Genomic DNA, 24,478 nt, shown 5'->3' with positions numbered 1-24,478 from the left:
TAATTTAAACAAGGTGTAGGTAAGACCTTTAGAAAAAGACACTCGGGGGCGCCTGGGTGGCTCAGTGGGTTAAAGCCTCTGCCTTCAGCTCAGGTCATGGTCCCAGGGTCCTGGGATCGAGCCCCGCATCGGGCTCTCTGCTTGGCAGGGAGCCTGCTTCCTCCTCTCTCTCTGCGTGCCTCTCTGCCTAGTTGTGATTTCTCTCTGTCAAAGAAATAAAAAATTAAAAAAAAAAAAAAAAAAAGAAAAAGACACTCGGAGTCCACTGCTCCTGACAGATTTTATAAATTGCTGAGAGGAAAGTAAGTTGTTTGATAAACTTGCTTATGGGACAGATAATGGAACTAGGGACCACTTGCATTAAAATAAATGGGTAATCTGAAGCAAAACCTGGGAGACCAAAGGTCACTATAAGTCAAAGTATGCTTGATAGACAATTCTATAAATATCTCAAAATACCTTTTTATCTGGCAGGCACATACAAAAATTTGCCTGACCTTCTGGTGTTAAAATCAAACAAAGAAGATCTACAAATTCACACTGGCAATCCTTTGGAGGTGGTGACAATGGTGACACTGCACTTAGGAACACAACGTGCATCATCTGTATGAATGATATCCCTTTAAGTTCCACAGTAGCAACGACTATCAAGACAGAACAGTCTTATAGTTAAAGGTTCAGTACATTTAGTACTGTTCATTTAGTTTAGTACCTTTAGTATTTTTAATCAATTAATTAAAACAGATGTACTAGGCTTAGCTTCAAAGAAAAAGCAATCATGATTATTATTGCCTATTAACATCAACCAAGTTGAGAAAAATCAAAGACATAACAACAGGTGCCTAGCTAAGTTACACATGGTCTATCCACTGGATGGAATATTATGCAACCATATACAGTTCATTAACTGAGGATATGGAAACTTGTTTATCATATAGTATTACATGAAAAAGAAAAGTTATCAAAAAGTATGTACGGCATCCTAACAATTTGAAGGAAGGAAAAATTTAGTTTCACATAGAACTTTCCTGGTTAAAGGTTTTCCATCTTTTTCAAATACTTAGAATAGATCTATACATCATTTCAGTAAGAATGACAAAAGCAAGAATTTTCTAAATGCTATCTAAGAAAGGATCTTAGGATTTGTTATAAGTAACATGATTAGTATTATGACAAGAGGAGTTCTTTTATCATATGTACTTAACATGGGAAATCTCTAGGGATTTCTGCAGGACATGTAAGTAACCCTTCATATAACGTATACCTTTCACAGGTTCATGCCGTGGGACCAAACAAATCAAGCCGTTAGAGACTTTGGGGGCTTTCTGCAAAGCTAAAATAAGACTAGGAAACCACTAATGAATTCAAATAAGCCCAGATTTCCAAAAACCATTGAAAATATAAGGCTAAAAGTAATACTGAGATGCCTCACATATTTTGAGTCTAAATTCAAGTTCATCTCACTAAAATTTATTTCAGCCAAGCCTAATTTTATGGCCTAAAGTAAGCTAACTTGTACTACTACTCAATCCTAGTGTGACAAGGCTGGGTTTCCCAGGAAGCAGACCTTGAGACAGATTTTACTATGCAAGAAGTATATTAAAGGGTGCTCTTGGGATCACTACTGGGATCACTACTAGTGGAAAAGGCAGCAGTTGGGGTAGAACAGGATTGTGCAGAGGGAAAAATTCAGCTGCCACCATGTTGCAAAGGATGCAGACAAATCCTTGAGGAGCTCTGAATCAGGATGATCTTTAAGAGCTGTCTCAAGTCAGGGCAATGAATTCAATCCCCTGTATCCTATAGAGATCAATCACTGGATTTCAAAGGAAAGTGGTATGCTCTTATGCAAGGGAGGTCTCTCACCAAGGCAATCTCCACAGGGGCTAACAACTAAGGACTATGTCAACAGCATTTCCAGCATTTGGGCGAATAAATCCTCAACCCCCTGGTGGGGTGGGAGAGAGGTGGTGGTGGTGGAGGCACTCTGTGTCACTCATCATAGTATCCATTATACCCAGCAGCTATACACTTTGTAGTTAAATTACAGTTAACATGAAATTGTTTGTATTTGAACAATGTATCTTGTATTTGAACCACACACATAATTTAATGGCTTTGTAAAACCCAGGGACCCTTCTTCCAAACTTGTTTGTTTCACAGACAGTGAAACAAATCATTTTTGTTTCATTTTTAATCAGAAGTTCACGGATGGCAGGGTGTATGATATCCAAGTCTACATAAATAAGCTATATACATTTTTATATGGAGAGAGCCCACAGTTTTCATCAGATTGTCAAAAGGGTAGGGGAAGTTAAATATCATTCATCAGTGGCATTCTTTTCAAATACCCAGAATGTCGTTTAAAATCAACAGCCACTTCACTGAAAATTGCTCACTTAGCTACTTTATAAAAATACTGTGTTACTAAATTCACTGTGTCTAAAATAAGAGTCTGGCCTGGGTAAGACACAGGGAGAATGGATCCAAACAACAGTCCTTTGTCTATGTATAAAACAGAAACCCAAGGATCTTATCAACTTTAGTATATTTTCCTTGGTAGATTTGGAAGAATTTCTTTTTTTTTTTTAAGACGTTATTGATTCATCTAACAGAGCGAGCACACAGGCACAGGGAACGGCAGAGGGAAAATGAGAAGCAGGCTCCCGCTGAGCAGGGAGCCCAATGCGGGGGGGGGGGGGGGGGGGGGGGCTCAATCTCAGGAACCCGGGGATCATGACCTGAGCTGAAGGCAGATGCTTAACTGACTGAGCCACCCAGGCACTCCTGAATTTTCTAATCCAAAAAAATTCCTCTAGGAAAAAAAGGGTTAGGAGAAAAAAGCAAGTAGGTCTGGCAATTACAGGAAGATGAAACAGATAAAGACAAAATACATGTCTGACATTTGAAGCTATTTTCTGGTTAGGGGGCACATACTGGTGTAGGAAAAAGAAGAACAGCAGAAAAGCTACTCCATCGAAGTCTGATTTAATAACTTCTTCAGGTGGCTAATTATTTCAACTTCGTAACCAGAGTTGACAGGTACCTGGGCATTTATCCAAATGGCCATTCCCACAGGTGAGAATGCAATGCAAGTTAATTCATGTCAAACTAGAAGCAGTTTTTAAGCAGAAGAAAATATTGACAGTGCTTCAAAACTTTGATCAGTATTTTTTTTAATCCTTTGTCCTTTTCCAGATACTTATCTATGTATTTATTACTCTAACAATTTCCTGCTATGAGGTCTCTCAGAACAACCTTTATCACAATAGGGATCTGACCCTTTCATATTTGCTTGCTAATCACCATTTTCAAGTTTAAAATGTGTGCTCAATCAAAGCAGAAATCAGAGCACTCTGAACTAGAGCTTACAAGTTTTGGATTTATTAAAATCCAAGGAAATGATATTTTAATAAGGGTCAAAACTACTTCTCTACTGTATAAGCATTACAATATAAGTCTCTGAATGGTTCTTATTTATATTATACCTTAGCACTTAAAAATAAGGCATTTAGGGGCACCTGGGTGGCTCAGTCATTGCCTTTGGCTCAGGTCATGATCCCAGGGTCCTGGGATTGAGCTCCACATTGGGCTCCCTCAGGGGGAAGCCTGCTTCTCCCTCTCCCATTCCCCCTATTTGTGTTCTCTCTCTGTCTCTCTCTGTGAAATAAATAAAACCTTTAAAAAAAGAAAATAAAAATAAGGTATTTATCCAAAGGCTATGTTCTCTCAGGTATGTTCCTACTGCCAAGATGCTAATGTTGATATAACAAGCTTCCACATTCCTCCAGATGAAAACTGCAAGGCTATGTAAAAGCACTCATCCTTACCCCAGGAATGCAAGGTTGGTTCAACATACAAAAAAACAATCAATCAATATAATGTACCATATTAATAGAATAAAGAACAAAAATCACATGATCATCTCAAAAAATCTAAGAAAAGCCATTTGACAAAGTACACCTTTTCATGATAAGAACACTCAATAAACTAGGAACAAAAGGAAACTTCCTCAACCTGATAAAGGGTATCTATGAAAAATCCACACTTAACATCACACTTAATTGTGAAAAATGAAAGCCTTTCTCCTAAGATAAAGAACAAAATGGTGGCGGGGGGGGGGGCAGTGCCTGGCTAGTAGAGCATGCAAATTTTGGTCTCACTCAGCCCCATGCTGGGTGTACAGGTCTCTTAAAATTAAAATTTAAAAAAAGAAAAAAAACTTTTAGTAAAAGATAAGGATATAGGCTTTCACTACCTCTATTCATCACTGTACTGAACATTTCGGAATAGCAATTAGGGAAGAAAAAATACTAATAAAAGACAGTCACACTGGAAAAGAAGAAGTACAACTATCTCTTTGCAGATGGCATGATCTTATATACAGAATACTTAAAATCTACTCAAACATATTAGAAGCTAATAAACAAGTATAGCAAAGTTGCAAAATACAAAATCAGTATACAAAAAATCAGCTGTATATATCTAATTATAAAAAATTAATAATCTGAAAATGAAATGAAAACAATTCCATTTACAATAACATCAAAAAGAATAAAATATTCAGGAATAAATGTAAAGAAGTTCAAGACTTATCAACTGAAAACTACAAAACACTGATAAAGGAAATTAATGACAACCTAAAGAAGGCGAAAGACACCCCATGTCCATCAACTGAAAAACTTGATATTGTTAATACGGCAATACTCCCCAAATTGATGAACAGGTTCAACACAATCCCTACCAGAATTCTAAATGCCTTTTTTACAGAAATGGACACACTAATCTCAAAATTCATATGGAATTACAAGAGACCCATCCTCCCCTCACAAAAAACCTTGAAAACGAAAAAAGGTAGATAATTTCCCAATATCCAAACGTACAAAAATCTACAGTGATCAAGACAGGGTGGTATTACACATGGAGAGGCATATATATCAATGGACTGGAATTAAGAGTTCAGAAATGAACACACATGTCCATAAGCAACTGAGTTTTAGCAAGAGTCCTATGACCATTCGATGAGAAAAGTTTTGTCTTTTCAACAAATGGTGCTGGGACAACTGGATACCCACATACAAAATAATGAAGTTGACCCCTACCTTACACCAAAAATTAACTTAGAATGGATCAAAGACCTAAATGCAAAAATCTAAAAGTACAAAACTCATAGAAGAAAATGTGAGAGGAAACCTTTGTGGCCTTCAATTAGGCAATGTGTTTATTTGACATGACACCAAAAGCAAAAGCAACAAAGGAAAAAAAAAGATAAATTGGCCCTGATCAGAATTTAAAACTCTTGTGCAGGGGTGCCTGGGTGGCTCAGTGGGTTAAAGCCTCTACATTCAGCTCAGGTTATAATCTCAGGGTCCTGGAATGGCACCCCGCATTGGGCTCTCTGCTTAGCGGAGAGCCCGCTTCCCCCACCTCTCTCTCTGCCTACTTGTGATCTCTGTCAAATAAATAAATAAGGGGCGCCTGGGTGGCTCAGTGGGTTAAGGCCTCTGCCTTTCGCTCGGGTCATGATCCCAGGGTCCTGGGATTGAGCCCCCGCATCGGGCTCTCTGCTTGGCAGGGAGCCTGCTTCCTCCTCTCTCTCTGCCTGCCTCTCTCCCTACTTGTGATCTCTGTCTGTCAAATAAATAAATAAAATCTTAAAAAAAAATAAATAAATAAATAAATAAAATCTAAAAATAAATAAACAAAATGTTGTGCACCAGAGGATGCTATCAAGTAAATGAAAAGATAACCCACAGACTGGGAGAAATATCTGCAAATCCCTTATCTGATATGGGTGGAGTCTCCAATATATAAAGACTTTCCAGAACTCAATCATAAAAAAGACAAATAACTGAAAAATAAACAAAAAACATGAACAGGCATTTCTCCAAAGAAGATATACAAATGGCCAAGTACATGAAAAAATATTCAACATTATCAGTCATTATGATTTCCATAATGAAACCACAAAAGATACCAATGCAATACCCATTAGAATGATTATTTTAAAAAGAAAAATAAGACATGTTGATAGGAATGTCAGAGAGCTGCTTTAGAAACAGTTTGGCAGTTCCTCAGAAAACCATGACATTAACATCAATTCCATTCTTAGATATATACATAAGAGAAATGAAAACATACAAGTTCATACAAAAACTTACACATCAATGTTCACAGAATCATTATTCTTAATAGGCAAAACTATAAAAAACCCAAACGTCCATAAACTGATGAATGGATACACAAAATATTCATCCTAATGGAATATTATTGACATAAAAAGGAATGAGTGAAGAATTACAACGTGAATTAACCTTGAAAGCGTTGTTTAAAAAACAGCGAGATGGGGCGCCTGGGTGGTTCAGTGGGCTAAAGTCTCTCCCTTCGGCTCAGGTAATGATCCCAGGGTCCTGGGATCTAGCCCCACATCAGTCTCTATGCTCCGCGGGGAGCCTGCTTCCTCCTCTCTCTCTGCCTGCCTCTCTGCCTAGTTGTGATTTCTCTCTGTCAAACAAATATTTTAAAAAGAAATAAAAAAAAAAAAACCCAGCCAGACACAAAATGCTACATATTATACAATTAGATTTATATGAAATGTCAGAACAAGCAAATCCATAGAGATAAAAAGTAGATGAGAGGCTGCCAGAGGATAAGGAGTTGTGAGTGCTAACAGGTATGGGATTCTTCTTGAAAATGTTCTGGAATTGAATAGTGGTGATGGTCGTACAAACTTTTAAGTATACACAAAACAATAAGTTCTACAGCTTAAAATGGAAAATTCAATGATAGGTGAATAATAGCTCAATTAGGAAAAAAAAATTTAACCTCTAGTGCTAGCTTAAAAATTCTTAAGCCTAAGATTTATCCTGTTTTCTTCCCCAAATAACACAAAAAAACTTAGCCAAGTTTCTCTCTTCCCTTTTTTTTTTTAAGATTTTATTTATTTTTTGACAGACAGAGATCACAGGAAGGCAGAGAGGCAGGCAGAGAGAGAGAGGAAGGGAAGCAGGCTCTCCACTGAGCAGAGAGCCCGATGCGGGGCTCGATCCCAGGACGCTGGTCATGACCTGAGCCAAAGGCAGAGGCTTTAACCCACTGAGCCACCCAAGTACCGCAAGTTTCTCTCTTCTTTAAAGACTTTCAAATTCTTTTGAATCTATGCACATACTCAGTCCAATTATCTTGTAGATGGCATTCTCTTCCATATGAGAGCACTAATACACAAAGTTTTCATCTAGACAGTTGTGCTTCTTACCTAAGGTGAATCTCTAAAATAAAAGAGCATTAATTCACCTTCTGTTAGTCCAACCTTTGTATCCTTTCTTTACATTTTATTTCTTTGTACTCTTTTTTTTTATATTTTTATACCCTGTGATAATTCCTGAATTGGGTAAAAGAATCACAGGCTGTTCACAATTCTTCTGATTTCAGGTGACTTCTTTTGGGAACAGTGGATGACTGAATAAAGGAATAAGATTCAGAATCTTATTCCTTTATTCAGTATCTTTATTGAACTGGAGCAGGTGTTTTTTTCCAAATATGTCCACCATAGGACCTCCCAACTTACAGGCTCCTCTGCAATTTGGTTTGCCACAGTTCCATTAAGAAGTGAAGTCTGTTTCCTGAACCCCCTGAATCAAGATAAATCCTGTAACTACGACAAACAGAATATAGCAAAAGGAGTCCTCTGCCATTTCTAAACACATTCATAGCATAAACCTTAACTGGTCAGGCACCTTCTGCTTCTAACATTTATGACTGTGGAGTTAGGTGCCACATAAGAAGTGTGACAGCTCTCATCAGGCTGTGGGATATCCAGGACATATGCAGAAGCCCTGAGGCAAAACACACCATGCAGCCATGTAGCCAGAGGCCAAGGAGTACCTAGATGAATGTATGCAAGTGAAAAACCCAGTCTGGCAGTGGATCATCCAACTGCTGACACCCCCCCGCTGTCACCAAACAAATCAGGGACAAACTACCCAAGAGAGCCCTTCCTGAATTCATGACTCACAAATAAGTGAGCATTCAAAAATGGTTGTTTAAGCTACTAAACTTTAGAAACAGTTCATTATGTAGCGGTAGGTTTTTCTCCATCTACTTAAAAGCACTGCTATTGCTATTGTTGCTTTAATCCCTTATAACTGAAGTTTCTTGTTTCTAGATTATCAGATGTAGAGATAAGGGGTGTTGTGTTTGTTTTATTGTTTTTATTTTTTGGAGAGATATGTTCTGGAAGTATAAAGGATGGTGAACAGGAATCTATCATAATTAAGGCAATTTATAAAAAGCTAAACTTTTCTTAGGGAATAACTCATCACTCATTACAAAATGTCACTTGTATAAAACCAACATTATTTAAAAAGTTACCTGTTGACAAACTAGAACTTAAATCAGACTGTCCAAATTCAGCTATCAATCTCCTTAAGGTTTATTTGAAAAGGAGGGGGTGGCGAGAACGAGATAGGGAAGATTATATAAAGCAAAGTAAACCTATACGGAGTATATTACCCAACAAAAATATCATCATCAATCAGACTTTATCTACTACACATTCTGGCTTTTGATAAAACATTTTAAGAATTTAGCTATACATATTCTCCATAAACAAAAAAACTTTAGACTGTATTATATTAAAAAATAAGTAAAAGAATGAAAAAAGAAAATTAAATGCCTAAATACATTAAATTTCCAACTTAATATTTGATTAGAGACTGACTTGCTCTTCTCTTTAACTTCATTAACCTGGGTTGTGACTTAAAAAGTAATAACTTAGAAAACACTGCAATTAATCCTTATTAAAAATAAAATGTAACAATTTTTATATTAATTTTCTGAGTAAAATTACTAAGTACTGTTTTTTTAGTGATAAAACATATTCTCCTTTCCATCTTATGATATGGAAAAAGTGAAGAAAATAACACTATCTTAACCAAGACTCAGAGAAAACAAAAAGGATATTAAAAAAAAGTACTCTTTCTGCCTTCCTACCAAAAACAAAATAACAGAAGAGACTAATAAGAACCAATCTGAGACCAAACTAACAAACCAACTGCAACCTTCTAATTCTATATATCAATCAGCTTTCTGCCACTGTTAAATCTAAACTCTAAATACCCAAATCTAGGAAAGTGGAGAAGTAAGCAAGGCAAAATCAACAGAAGTTACAGACTCATCGAAGGGACTGATGGTAACATCTGCATCAGCAAATTAAACTCCAAGCTACATTATCATTTATAATCAATCAAGCAAGAAGCTGTACAATTTTAACACAGATTTTTGAATGAAGCTAAGATTCAAATGCTCAATTACATTTTCCAGGTCAGTGGTTTATTATAAAGATAAGAAATTTACTGTAACATGAAACTACTTAAAACCATAGGGGAGAACCCTGGGAAGGAGGAGCCCAATGCTAATCCCATTGTAGAGCATGCTTGGCCATCTGCTCTGGTCCCATTTTGTTTTCTGAGCACAGGGTTATCCCAGTGCATACAAATACATACCCTGCCTAGAGAGTCAGGAGATTGTGGGTGGGCAGCAGTGGCCAAAAGAGAGCCATAAATAGTGCAGAGTATGTGACTTAAAATCCAGCCATTATCACGGCGCTACTATTCTCAAAAAAACACTAATTTTTAAAAAAATGCATATCCAATATACCCAAAGTAATATGTTTCCCGGTATTCCTCTTTAAATATTACTTAAACATATAATAATAAATACTTGTAAAAAAATGATTATAGAACTCTGATGTCAGAAAAACAAGAAAAGGATGAAAATAGAGTTAACCTATCCTTCTTCCTTATGGAGTAAGTATGAATCAAGAAACAAAGTAGGTTAAGTGTGTACAGAATTAAGCCATCTCCTCAGGAATACCTTAAGTTCTAACTGAAAGGTTATCTTAATACCCTACTGCAGACAAATTTTCAGTTTTTGAAAGAAAATCTTCAGAGCCAGAGAAAAGAAAAGCTGAATTCTCTTTATTAGTTTCCTAAATAAACTTAATAAAGATGAGCATATTCACTGAAAGGAAAATAAAGATGAGCATATTCACTGAAAACTTCCACATTATACAAGAACTGAGAATAATTTTCCCAGAGACTAAGTAATAAGAGAGTTCATAATAAGAAAGAAAAGGCATTCACAGACAGAGCTCTACCAGAAACTTCTAAGAATTCCTATTACAAAATGTTTAAAAAGCAAAGGCAGAATTCCAAGGCATGACACTGTGGAAAGGAATTCCAAGTTTTCATTCATAGTGCTCTCTTGGCTTGGGATGTCTCAATCCTTCCCATCTACCCAGCAAACGTTCATTCAATTTCAAGACTTAGCTCCTCTCACACAAGTTCAAATTGAAAAATTCTTGCTTTGTACCTCACTGTACACCATGTATATCACCACTTCTTTAACTCCCAGAAATCTAAGACTTTGAGAGCAGAAACCACATCTCATTTGTCTTTGTACTTAGCACAGTGCCTACTATATAGCAGAAGGTACTGAATGGATGAATAAAGGCAGTTTAGGAAGATGGAGAAGCCACAAAACACAGTCTGACTATGCAACTATAAATGTACTCAGTAAGGGAGAAAAAGGAGGAAAAGCAAACAACACTCCAGTGTATATAAATATATACATTGCTTAGAAAGCTAGGAAAATGTGTGGGTAGTTGTCCTGAAAAAGCCAAAAACAGCTGAGTATATCACTGGCTCATAATCCAGGCATCGCTGTAAGGAAGAATTACACAGTGATCTCTACAACTGACTCAAATTTTTAAGACATGTTTATAATGGTCTGAATGAAGAACACTGAGAAATAAGAATTTTTAAAAAGGCTAGAACTGAAAACAAACTGAGCTTATAAGAAAAAAAATTCTACAGACAACAAAAAGAGCTTTGAGAACTATTTCAATAAATAATCAACCTGAAAGAGGTAAAATATGTTACAAAAGCCTTTTTTGGTCTATTCAACTTTTTACCACTTATATGAAAGTACAAAGAATAAGTGAGTAGAAGGCATAAAGTTAAAGATCCTCAAGATTAATTGGCTGAATTAAGCAAAGTAAAATTTAGTAAGAATAAACAATATTAAGGGGCGCCTAGGTGGCTCAGTTGGTTAAGCATGCCTTCAGCTCAGGTCATGATGTCAGGATTCCAGGAACGAAACTGGCATAGGGCTCCCTGATCAGTGAGGAGTCTGCTTGTCCTTCTCTCTCTGCCCCTCCCCCAACTCAGGTGCACGTGCTCTCTCTCTCAAATAAATAAAAATCTTAAAAATATATATATATTAATACCTTATATCCACAGTATGCAACACTCTACAGGTTCCAAGGTACTTTCCTACACATGACATCATTTAACAAAAACCTCCTGATGTAACTATTATATTGTTTATAGTTAAAAAAAACAAACAAACTGGAGGTTAGCCAGTTTCAGTGAGTTGCCCAATATCATACTAGTTAGGGCCAAGAATATTTATAATGTTCTAATCATCTTTCAAAGTTCCAACTGTTAAAGTACAGGAGAAAAATGAGTTGAGACAAATAACTGCAATCAGAAAAATTAATGAGGGCAAATGAGAACATTGGGAGGAATAGAAATATATCATCTAGAAAAATAAGATTTGAGGGCTGTCAAACAGCAAGTTCCCAATATCTAAAAAGTCATCCTGCAGGAGGAGGATTATACTTGTTCAATACGGCCCCACGTTCATCTCAATCAGCAAATACTGTAAGTAGCCAAATGCTGGTTCTAGGAAAGAGGGTCAAACTGTCCAAGTCATCAGTTCATCATAACTGGACATATTTGACCATAAATAAACCCTTTTGCCAGAGAATTTATATGAAAAATTTTAATCAGGCAGTTAAACGTTATCAAGTAAGACCCTACATCTGTATCAGACATTGTTTCAAAATGTGTAAATGAACATCAAGGGAAAGGTGATTCTAATTTTATAACTATAAAATTAGGAATAAATTTAAACTGAAATATATGAAAAGTTCTTTTTCAAAGAAAATACTAATATGCACATATACGGAGGCTTTCATTCTAAACAATTTTTAAATTAATAGTCAAACAGGAAAATATGTAAAAGATATAATAATAAACACCAACATACCATGCAAATTTAACAAAACTTAATCTGCCTCCAATTATTTTAAATTATATTAAATACTATTTAATATATACGTATGTTATGAAGTATAATACACAAACTCATTAACCCATCTTAAGATACTTATATATTCCTCATCTCTCCCTTCCCCTAGAAGAAATGACTTTGCTGAATTTTTAATCAGAAACATTAATTTCCCTTAAAAAAATAGGTTCTATTGAGTGAGTATATCAAATTTATCTACCCAGTCTTCTCTTAATGAACTTTTGTATAATGTTTCCTCAGTTCTGTTTTGTTTTTCTACAGCCAAACAAGGCTACTATGAACATTCCCACACATGCCCTGGAGTTCATCTAAGGTGTCTGTATCAGGGAGGGTATGCTTATGTTTAATTTCATAACTATTTTCCAAAGCAGTTGTATCAATTTAAAAATCCAACAGCACTGTTCAAGAAATCCAGTTGCCATATTTATCAACATTTGATACTGTCACAGACCTCTAATTTTTGCCAACACAGCGTAAAAGGATAGGTATAAAATTGTTTCTTAATCTGGTCTTATTTTACATTCCCCTGATTACATTCAGGGTAAATACTTATCATATTTATTTGTAAGGTATACTTCCTCACATTATATATGTTTCATTAATAGATACATAGGTTATAAAAGTATAAAACCATGTATCCTGATTTAATATATGGGGGCATGCATAAACACCAAAATTAAATGTTCAACTCTGAGACAAATGGAGGACAATACTACCTATCAAGTGAAGATATGCCAAGGAACAAACTATATTTGAAATTTTACTTTTTTTTTTCTTAAAAGAATGTACGTATGGATGTGTTTGTTTGTTTGTTTGACAGAGAAATAGACAGAGAACACAAGTAAGCAGAGCGGCAGACAGAGGGAGAGGGCGAAGCAGGCTCTCCACCAACCAGGGAACTTGACACGGGGCTCGATCCTAGAACCCTGTGATCATGATGTGACAAGAAGGCAGACACTTAACCAACTGAGCCACCCAGGCGCCCCTGAAATTTTACTTCTTAAGCTGAATAATTACCATTATTTATTTTATTATTCTCTATATTCTTCATATTTTTGGAACAATTATAAAATATAAAAAAGACAATATATTAACACATAATCAATAAGCAGGAACTTAGGAAACACAGCACCTATGATTTTTCTTGAAAAATTTTCAAAGGAATTCTAGAGCAACCAATAATTAAATAAAAATTTAAACCTTGGCGTATAAAGCAGGAAGATGGCACCAGAGTAGGAGGACCCTAGTCTCACTTTGTCCCACAAACACAACTAGATAACGATCAAATCATCCTAAATACCCCAGAAATCAACCTGATGACTGACAGAACAAACTCTACAACTAAAGGGAGAGAAGAGGCCACATGGGAGAAGACAGGTAGTACGGAGACATATGTTGAGGGAGACACAGATCTTGGGTACTGCAGAGGGAGGAAGGTGTGGTCAGAGAAAGGTGAGAGAGACAGAAAGGAGCACATGGGAAAGCAAAAGGAGAATAGTTCTCCAAAGTCACTGACTTGTAAAAAGAGAGGAGCTATATTTCATGAGTTCTTCCAAGCAGTGGGGATTAGAGCCTGGAGTTTTAAAGGTCAGTAGTCTTGGCTGGAATAGAGTCTGGAGGGCACTGCACTGCTCCTGGAGAGATGGCAGGCTAACAACCTGAGGGCAGACAGTGCAGAAACAACGATCTGAAGAGCATCTGGGGTACACGGTGGGGAGATCACACTTCCCAGAGCACTTCCCTGAGAGGCAGCATTCACAGAGATACATCTCTGGGAATAATGAAGCTTGACAACACCATTTCCTTCCCCTGCCCCTCAGCATACATACAGAGCTAACTGCGGGAAGTACCATAGCACCCACACTGGCTGCTTAACTTACTTACATTAAGCCCACCCCACTGGGCTCTAGTGGAACTGCCCTTCTCAGTCACACTTGCCTCAGTCCCAGTGCAGCAGGACCCTGTACCAGAAGACCAGGACTAACCCCTATCCATACCATGTCTCCAGACCATAAAGTTTCGCAGGGCCTCAGTTACAGTGGAGATGGTGACAAGTCTCATTTCACAAGCAGACCAGAGCACACCTAGCAAAAAATTGTCACATTCAGGCCAGGGACCAAACACTGACCACAGCAGGCAAGGAAAGCCCCTATAAATGACTAGCCTGAAGGACAGAGCAGCCAGAACACAAAAGCAGAGCACTTGTAGCATACATAGGAAACACTCCTTGATAGGTCTCTTCCTGGGAAATACATGACCTCTTCTTCATAAAGCCATTACTTTCAGGAAGATATATAACTGTCTTTTCTAACACTCAGAAGAAGGCAGAGACTTAGACAAAATGTGAAGACAGAGGAATTTATCCCAAATGAAAGAATAAGATAAGGCCATGGCCAGAGATCTTTGTGAAAGAGACATAAGGAACATACCTGATGAAGAATGTAAAGCACCAATCATAAGGATACTCACTGGCCTTGAAAAAAGAAGACATGAGTAAGATAAAAGAATTAAAAAAGAATCAAAAGAGATAAAGAGTGTAATAAATGAAATTAGAACCATGCTTGATGGAATGACCAGCAGGCTGGAAGAAGCAGAGGAACAAATTAATGACCTAGAAGACAAAGTAATGATAAACAACGAAGCTGAACAAATGAGAGAAAAGAATTATGCCATACAAGAACAGATTTAGGGAACTCAGTGACTTCATCAAACATAATAACATTCACAGAACAGAAGTCCCAAAAGAAGAAGAAGAGAGAAAGGGGGCCAGAATATCTACTTCAAGAAATAATAGCTGAGGGTCATCTGGATGACTCAGTCAGTTTAAAGTCTGCATTTGGCCCAGGTCATGATCTCAGGGTCCTGGGATCGAGCCCCACATCAGGCTCCTTGCTCAGTGGGAAACTTGTTTTTCCCTCTTCCTCTGCCTGCTGCTCCCCGATTGTTAGCGCTCTCGCTCTCTCTCATGTCAAACAAATAAATTAAAATCTTAAAAAGAGAGGAAGGAAGGAAGGAAGGATGACTGGATGGATGGATGGATGGATGGTTGAACACTTCCTTCATCTGGGAAAGGAAACAGACACCCAGCTCCAGGAGGCAAAGAGAACTCCCCTCAAAATCATTAACAGCAGGCTAACACCAAGACATATTATAATTACATCTGTAAAATACAGTGATTAAAAAAAAAAAGTCTTGGGGCACCTGGGTGGCTCAGTGGTTTGAGCCTCTGCCTTCGGCTCAGGTCATGATCTCAGGGTCCTGGGATCGAGCCCCGCGTCGGGCTCTCTGCTCAGTGGGGAGCCTGTTTCTCCCTCTCTCTCTCTGCCTGCCTCTCTGCCTACTTGTGACCTCTCTCTGTCAAATAAATAAATAAAATCTTTAAAAAAAAAAAAAAAAGTCTTAAGGCAGCAAGACAAAAGGAGTCATAACTTCTAAGGGAAAACCCCATAGACTAGCTGGAGATTTCTCAACAGAAACTGAGCAAGCCAGAAGACAGTGACATGATCTATTCAAAGTGCTAAACGGGAAAATTCCGCAGCCAAGAATACTCTATCCAGCAAGGCTATTATTCAGAATAGAAGGAGAAAGAGAGTTTCCCAGGCAAACAAAAACTAAAGGATTTCATGACCACTAAACCAGTCCTGCAAGAAATATTAAAGGGGACTCTTTGGGTGGAAAGGAGAGACCAAAAATGACAGTATAAAGGTAGGAAAAACAAAAGCAGTACAAATGAATACTTCCCTAAAAATCCATCAAGGAACTCACATAAAAAGGATATAAATATAACAACATATACCTAAAACATGGGGAGGAAAAGAAGAAAGAATGTGTTCAAACTTGAATGACAATCAACTTAATACAGACTGATATTTGGGAGTGCCTCTGTGGTTCAGTTGGTTGTGTGTCCAACTCTTATTTCAGCTCAGGTTGTGATCTCAGGGTCGTGCTCAGCAGGGAGTCTGCTTGAGACTCTCTCTCTCCCTGACTCTCTGCCCCTACCCCTCATGCTCATAATCTCTCTCTAAAATAAATAAATAAATCTTTTAAGTCTACACACACACATATATATACTGATATTTGCAGAAGAGGTTATATACAAACCCAATGGTAACCATCAAAAACCACTAATAAACTTGCAAAAAATAAAGAGAAAGAAATCCAAATACATCACTATAGCAAATCAGCAAAACATGAAAAAGACAAGAAAGGATCAGAGGAAATCTAAAGGAACAACCACAAAACAAGTAATAAAATGGCAATAAATACATACCTCTCAATAACTACTCTGAATGTAAATAGATTGTATGTTCCAATCAAAAGAGAGTGTCAGAATGGATTAAAAAAACAACACCCAAAGAGACTCATTTTATTTTACTTTATTTTTTTATTTTTTATATCTATTTTTAGATTTTTAAAAAAATTTATTTATTTGACCAAGAAAGATCACAGGTAGGCAGAGGCAGGCAGTGAGAGAGGGGGAAGCAGGTTCCCTGCTGAGCAGAGAGCCCAATGTGGGGCTCAATCCCAGGACCCTGAGATCATGACCTGAGCCGAAGGCAGAGGCTTAACCCACTGAGCCACCCAGGTACCACTAATTTAGTTTTTTAAAGATTTTATTTATTTATTTTACAGAAAGACAGCAAGAGAGAGAACACAAGCAGGGGAGGTGAGGAAGGGAGAAGCAGGCTCCCTGCTGAGCAGGGAGCCCGATTCGGGGCTCGATTCTAAGACCCTGGGATCATGACCTGAGCTGAAAGCAGACGCTCAACAACTGAGCCATCCAGGCGCCCTGAGATTCTTTTCAGGTCTAAAAACATCCAGATTGAAATTGAAGGGGGGATGGAGAAACAATTACCACACAAATGGGTGTCAAAAGGAAGCTGAAGGGGCGCCTGGGTGGCTCAGTGGGTTAAGCCGCTGCCTTCGGCTCAGGTCATGATCTCAGGGTCCTGGGATCAAGTCCCGCATCGGGCTCTCTGCTCAGCAGTGAGCCTGCTTCCCTCTCTCTCTCTCTGCCTGCCTCTCTGCCTACTTGTGATCTCTCTCTGTCAAATAAATAAATAAAATCTTAAAAAAAAAAAAAAAGGAAGCTGAATACCAATACTTTGTCAGACTTTACAAATACTATACCTAGACTTCAAGGACTGTTAAAAAGAGACAAAGAAGCATACTATATTTATTATATATAAAGGGGACAATTCAAGATATAACTGTAAGAATTTATGTACCCAACATGGGAGCACAGAAATATAAACAACAATTAGTAACGAACATAAAGGAACTAATTGATAGTAACAAAATAATAGGGAATTTTAATGCCCCACTTACATGGACAGCTCATCTTAGCAGAAAATCAATAAGTAGGCATGGCATTGAATGACATACTGGACCAGCTGGACTGATCAGGTCTATTCAGAACATTCCATCCTAAGACAGCAGAACACACATTCTTTTCAAGTGCACATGGAACATTCTCCAGAACAGAACATGTACTGGGTCACAAAATAGGCCTCAATAAATACAAAATGACTGAAGTTATACTATGCACCTTTTCTAACCACAACACTATAAAACAAGAAGTCAACCTCAAGTCTGGAAAGATCACAAAGACATGGAGGTTAAACAACATGCTACTAAATAATGAATGAGTCAACTAAGAAATCAAAGAAGATATTAAAAAGCACATGGAAACAAATGAAAATGAAAACACAATGGTCCAAAACCTCTAGGATGCAGCAAAAACAGTTCTAAGAATAAACTTTATCACAATACAGGCCTATCTCAAGAAGCAAAAGAATCCTCAAATAAACAACCTAAACTTACACCTAAAGGAGCTAGAAAAAGACCAATAAACAAAGCCTCCGGCCAGCAAAAGGAAGAAAATAATAAAGATTAGAGCAGAAATAAAATGATATAGAAACTTAAAAAAAAAAAAGGTCAGTGAAACTAGGAAGAGCTGATTCTTTGAAAAAATTAATAAAATTGATAAACCCCTAGCCAGACTTATCAAAAAGAAAAGAGAAAGGACCCAAATAAATAAAATCACAAATGAGAGAGGAGAAATACAACATCACAAAAATACAAACAATTATACAGGAATATTACTGAAAACTATATGCCAACAAATTGGACAACCTAGAAGAAATGAATAAATTTCAGGATTTTAAACTACCAAAACTGAAACAGGAAGAAACAGGAAACTTGAGCAGACCAACTACCAGCAAAGAAACTGAACCAGTAATCAAAAATCTCCCAACAAACAGAAGTCCAGGACCAGATGGCTTCACAGGGGAATTCTACCAAATATTTAAAGAAGAGTTAATATGTATTCTTCTCAAACTATTCCAAAAAATACCCGCACTTTACCTTCTTCTGAAGAACATTAACCTTCCTCTCTTTCACATCCAGCATGTCCTTGAGGTCATGTATCTCTCCAGCTTGTGTCCCCTTCTCCTCAGCCATATCCTGAATTTGTTTTGTCTTCTTATTCAACATAGTTTCCTTCTCTTCCAAACGCAATCGGAGAGCATCCACCTAAGAATGTGACATTTTTTACAATTGATTAAATGAAAAGAAAGGAATGCAATTCTTCCAAATACTTGTGTATAGTTGCCCAAATGATACTTATATAGTAAACTTTCGTTAGAATCAGATAAAATGCCACTCTAAATATAAGTATAGCTATTTAGAAATTAAATCCTAAACCCTATGAGCACTTTTGTAATAAAAATAAAATTTACATTAGTTAAATATACCATGATACCAGAATAAATAGATCTGAATCAAGAGACAAAATTGAGAACTGTTATAAAGAAATTGAGTTTTGCCACTTCTACTAGAGGCTTTAAACAGATTCCCAGGCCCAGCCACCAGAGTTCTGCTTCAGTGGGTTTGGGGCTCAAGAATTAGTTTTTCTAACAAGTTCCCGGTGATGCTACACTGATTTAGAAAATCTAAAATTAGAAAGAAAACCATAAACATCATCAAGCATGACACTCGCTGTATCACAAAATAGAAACTAGAGGTAGAATATGATGGTTTTGAGACCAACAATCCCATAACGCACGTGACATCATGGAAAGGAAAGCAAATGTCCACTTTCAGGCCCAGAGACTAGTTAGCTAAAGTCTGGTATCAGTAAACGCTATCCTCCAAGTTTAATAACAGCTTTGACTACACAGAACGTTTAAATACTCAGAAATCTAATGAAATCAAGTAAGTCTAAAGACAGTACTTATTTTTAAATCCATTTGAAGCAAATTTCATTAAGCATACTCATACATCAAATTTATTTTGGGTTTTTGTTTTTTGGGGTAGTTTTTTTTTTTTTTTTCACTTTTCCACTGAGGATTTACAATTCAGCAAACAGTTATACAATTGTAACAAAACAGAGAGGTGGATTTCTTTCATCTTAAGACAGTGTTTTCTATAGAAATATAATGTGAGTTATATATAAACCACATATGAAATTTTAAACTTTCTAGGAGCTATATTAAAAAATAAGAAACATACAATTTTAATAATACAACTTATTTAATCTATCTAAAATACTGTCATTTCAAACCTGTAATCTATATTAGAAATAATCAATTAACTATTTTATTTTATATTCTTTGTTTCATACTAAGTCTTAAAAGTCCAATGCATATTCTAATTTTTGTATTTACATCATATCTCAATTTGGATTACTATATTTCAAGTGCGCCGTAGTCACATATGGCTGGTGGCTGTAACACTGAAAGTGCAAATCTAAGATACAAGTATATTTCTATAAAACATCCTTAATCTTGAACTTGTCCTATATTATTTTTCCCGGCTGTCCATAGATCAACCAACCTACAAAGAAAAAACAGGTAACATGGGTAATGACTCACATTTAGAGTACACCAAAACTCTCAGGGAAAATCTAATATTACGTCTAAGCTATAAGGTATCTAAGAACCAATACCGTGTGTATGGTAGGACTTACTGCTAAGTACTATGGAAAATTTTCCTACAAGACTAGTCTCATTTGAGACTCTATAGTTAAATCATTATGTACTTACAAATTATCTTGGACTATGCTGGAAAGGAAAAACATGTAAATAAACCTGGTTTCATTCTGCTAAACTACACTTCTATCAACCATTTCAATACCACTTGTCCCGCCAAACCAGATATTGGGGAAGTAATCTTTGTAAGTTCCATTTATAATTCTTCACCACAAGTTCTACCTTGCCCCCCCTCAATAAATACTCTCCACTTCTGACTTTCCTCTATTCTAATAAATGATATATGGTAACCTTGTTATATTCTGGAAAGGTCCACCTAAAAATTTTCAAACATTTAAATTCTTATTTCTGAAACAACCATTTTCTTTCTTCTATACCTACTAAAACTACTCTTTGTGCATAGCATTACCTCTCATCGATCATGTCTTTTTCATCATTCATCCCTATTCTGGTTTGTCTTTTCTCCCAGCCTGAGCAATCCTTTCCAACACAGTGTCTTATCATCTCCTTTCTATTTTAGTCATACTTATTTTATATATCTTTACTTCTATATTAAATGGTTTTCTTCATTCTACCCTTAGATTTCTGAACCTTTCTGCATATAGTCATGTATATGCTTGCCAACGCTGTATACAGTATATTAAAAATCCTCCCAATTCTGTCTTCAAGCATTGTATCTTCTTCACTTGCATTCTCCCTGTGGAAAATTGCATTTTCCCATGGCAACCTGGGAAACTGAGACTTAGGAAAGATAGTTATAAATAAGCAATAGAGCAGGAATTTAAGATTAACTGGTCTGTCTCCAGATCATACAATCTTAGCGACTAATTATATACTACCCCACTAAGAATTAGACAAAAAAAAAAAGTAACTATGATTTCATATACATATAAAATTCTTAAAAATATACACTAATTACAGTAATAGAAAAGAATACTAATAAATCAAGGGTTGCCTGGGAAGAGGGAGAAGGGGAAAGTAGTGAAGAATATAAGGGAAAAGCAAAAGAAAGGGATTACAAAAAGGCACAAGAAAATATGTGGGGGGCATGTTCATTATTTTAACTGTGGTACTGGAAGAAAATACAGGAAAATACTTTTAGGACACTGAGGCATGTAAGGTTTCATGTTTAAAGAAACAGAAAAGATGTATCGTAAGAAAAATAGTGGTAAATCCAACTCTGTTATAATTTAAAACTTCACATCATACCACCATTTCATGCTGTTTGTTTTATTTTTTTATCTATATTTCATGTGCCTAAAACAGGTCTTAATAGCAATAATATTAAAGAAAATAGATGAATATTTACACTTGCTTTAAAAATGTAAATATTTTATAAACTGACAAAATTAAGATCCAATATTGAACTTCAACTTTTTAAATTTATGACCATTTACAATCCCTCAAAAATATTTAAATACCTAGGTATAAATCTAACAAAACATGTAAAGTATCTATATGCTGACAATTACAACTAATAAAAAAGAACTGTCTAAATGTGCTCTTCCTTATAATAATACCTCATAATACCTTATGAAATATAATGTGTCAAGATAGCCAGACTACTTAAAATTTTCCTCAGGGACATGGAAAAAGAAAAGTAATAAAAGATAAAAGTAATAAAGTAATAATAAATGTTTTGCTGACAAACAGGAGAACTACAATAAATCAAGCCCAGTGAATCCACGAGATATTACCAGTAAAAATGTCCAGTTTGGGTGCCTAAATTCAGCACTAAAGATCTCACAGCAAGAATTAAAATCCAGTGCAAAACAAAGATGAATGATGTGATTTCCACAGAGTTCCCAATAGTCCTTTCTAAAGTACATGATGACAAAAGTCTTTACATTTCCTTGGTTTTTCTTCACCAACCCATTAAAATCAGAAACACTCTACCATGCAAAGAAGCAAAAGGTCCACAAGACAAATGTCACAACTGAATACTGATTCAATTTGGAGAAAAGGACTGCCAACACAGAACAAGGACTTTTGTGGAATATGAAATTCAACAACCAGACTACTTAAGATGCCTAAAGAGCCCACTGACCCTTATCCACTTGGCATTCAGGCACAGCTCAACTGGCCTGTGTGGCTACTAATCCTATTTGACAGTATCAGATTTGGTTCCTGTTAGCTGAATCCATTACAGGGCATCAGTCACGGTTATTCAAGAGGGTGCTTACTGAACCCACTGAGTCTTCTGCACAGTTAAAGAGGTCAAAGTCTTAGCAAAGTATACATGTCAAAAATTTTAAAAATAAATAAATCCTATGCTAAATCATTTGTGCCTAACTTCTACATTCTAATTTGTATTCTGTATACTGTATATCTTAGTTCTAACATATCTACCACATATCCCAATAACCACAACCAAAAAACAAACTAACTCACCTAAAAAACACTTCACACAATATTCCCAAAGTTCATTATTAAATTCTTTTTATAAAGACAAAAAGCCCAGACATTTAAACTTACAGGTAAGTCTTAACTGCCTAATTTCCTTGTCTCTCAGTTCTTCTCTGCATTAATTTCAAAAAATGAAATGCTTTCCATCTGTGGGTAAGGAATCAGAATAGAGCAGGAATACATCCCTAAGCATTTCTAAATGTTTCTCATTCAATAGTACTAAAGTCCCATAGAACAATAACTATAAGACCTCTTGTTGCTGCTTTTTTACCAAGAGTACCTAGATGGCCTAGCTGCATGTTTACATTAGATCCCTCACTCAGTTAAGTGACCCGTAAATGTGCCAGTGCTAACCAGTCATAAATACCTGCATGCCATTTTGAGGGAATGTCAGGTATGAGACCCACAGGAATTGGTGAGTGAAAAAAGCCAAAAATGAAAACTCTTGTTTTCATCTTACATCTTACATCTTCGGTGTAAGAGTAGCTGGGAATTCAGGCTTTCACATAAAAAAAAATCTCATATCACAAATATTAGGTACAGAAATTACTCAAGTCCATACTCTAATTACTAAGTGATCTTTTCTTTACTAGTTATTTAATCCCTACCCTCTTTCTTGGTCTGCTTTTTTTTTGTACAGCACAGAATGTAAATGTGCTGGTCTGGCGATCTAAGATAAAAATAACCACAAAAACCACTCTGCTACTACTAGATTAATTGCTCTGAATTCTACACTGATCTTTCTGGTCAGTAGTGAGCTAAGTTCATAGTACAATTTTGCGTGGGGTCCATATTTTGCAAACCATAAAAAACATATTCAGGAAAGCCCCTCAGAGACTAGCAGGACACACAGTCATCACCCTAATACCATGCCTGGCAGGAGGAATAAGACCTTGTTTATTCAATTCAAATGCATGGAAGAACAGCATCCACCTAGCTTGCCAAGAGTCAAGGTCTGTGGCAAGCAGGTTATGCCAACTTCAACAAAAACAGAAGGTTTTTCTCTATAAGATTTTTCTACCAACGGACACGAGCAGAAAAATGGCTACCATGCTCTTTTGGTCTCTCACTTCTGATCACAAAACTATTATTTATCTTAAGTTATCTTAATCTTTCATTTTACATCAATAAATACATCTATCTAAATATACATGAGCACTCAGAATTGCATGGATACAATGGCTTATTTCCTATAACTCCTAACTTGGCTTTGCCAGTATGTTTCACTTCTCTTTAACTCTCTGACCCCAGTGGATCAGTTTTCTTCACTGGATCCTCTATCATTTTCCTCTCCTCACATCTTACTTTATACAACTTCCTCTGGAGAAACCAATTCAATCCTAGGCTTTAACCACCACCTCCATAATAACAACTTCCTCATCTTTATTCCCAACCCCAACAGTACAAAAACCCTGAGGTTCTAACAAAATAATCTTCCTAATCCAGATCTCCCACTGAATATTTAGTTTAGAATAAGATTTTTAAAGAACCTTTTCTTTTAAAGAACCTTTAAATATCACCTAATGTGGTCCAACATAAATGTAAGTTAAATCTTTTGGTATTTATTATATTACTTTCTGCATTTTTTTCCTGTATTTGGCAGTATTTCATAAACTTTTAAAAAATTAATAATCTAATTTTATTTTTTTTTGCATTTAGTATATACTTTTTTTTTACTTTTTTAAATTTATTTATTTTTTTCAGCGTAACAGTATTCATTGTTTTTGCACAACACCCAGTGCTCCATGCAAAACGTGCCCTCCCTATTACCCACCACCTGTTCCCCCAACCTCCCACCCCTGACCCTTCAAAACCCTCAGGTTGTCCATCAACCGATGAATGGATAAAGAAGATGTGGTATATATACACAATGGAATACTATGCAGCCATCAAAAGAAATGAAATCTTGCCATTTGCGACGACGTGGA

The 24,478-nt window shown here is 36.4% G+C and overlaps 1 protein-coding gene across 11 annotated transcripts in view; it reads right to left on the bottom strand.

The window, feature by feature from the left end:
- ERC1 (ELKS/RAB6-interacting/CAST family member 1) overlaps positions 1 to 24,478 on the bottom strand; it is a 547,045-nt gene that overhangs the window by 375,714 nt on the left and 146,853 nt on the right. For all 11 annotated transcript variants that reach the window (XM_046012301.1, XM_046012300.1, XM_046012305.1 and 8 more), the window contains one exon: positions 18,520 to 18,687. In XM_046012301.1, coding sequence (XP_045868257.1) covers positions 18,520 to 18,687 — 168 coding nt within the window. The remainder of the gene's footprint in view (positions 1 to 18,519; positions 18,688 to 24,478) is intronic.

This window comes from Meles meles, chromosome 7, assembly GCF_922984935.1.
Source record: "Meles meles chromosome 7, mMelMel3.1 paternal haplotype, whole genome shotgun sequence".
NCBI lineage: Eukaryota > Metazoa > Chordata > Mammalia > Carnivora > Mustelidae > Meles > Meles meles.
Note: the sequence above shows the minus strand (reverse complement) of the source record. Positions and strands in the feature narration are given on the sequence as shown.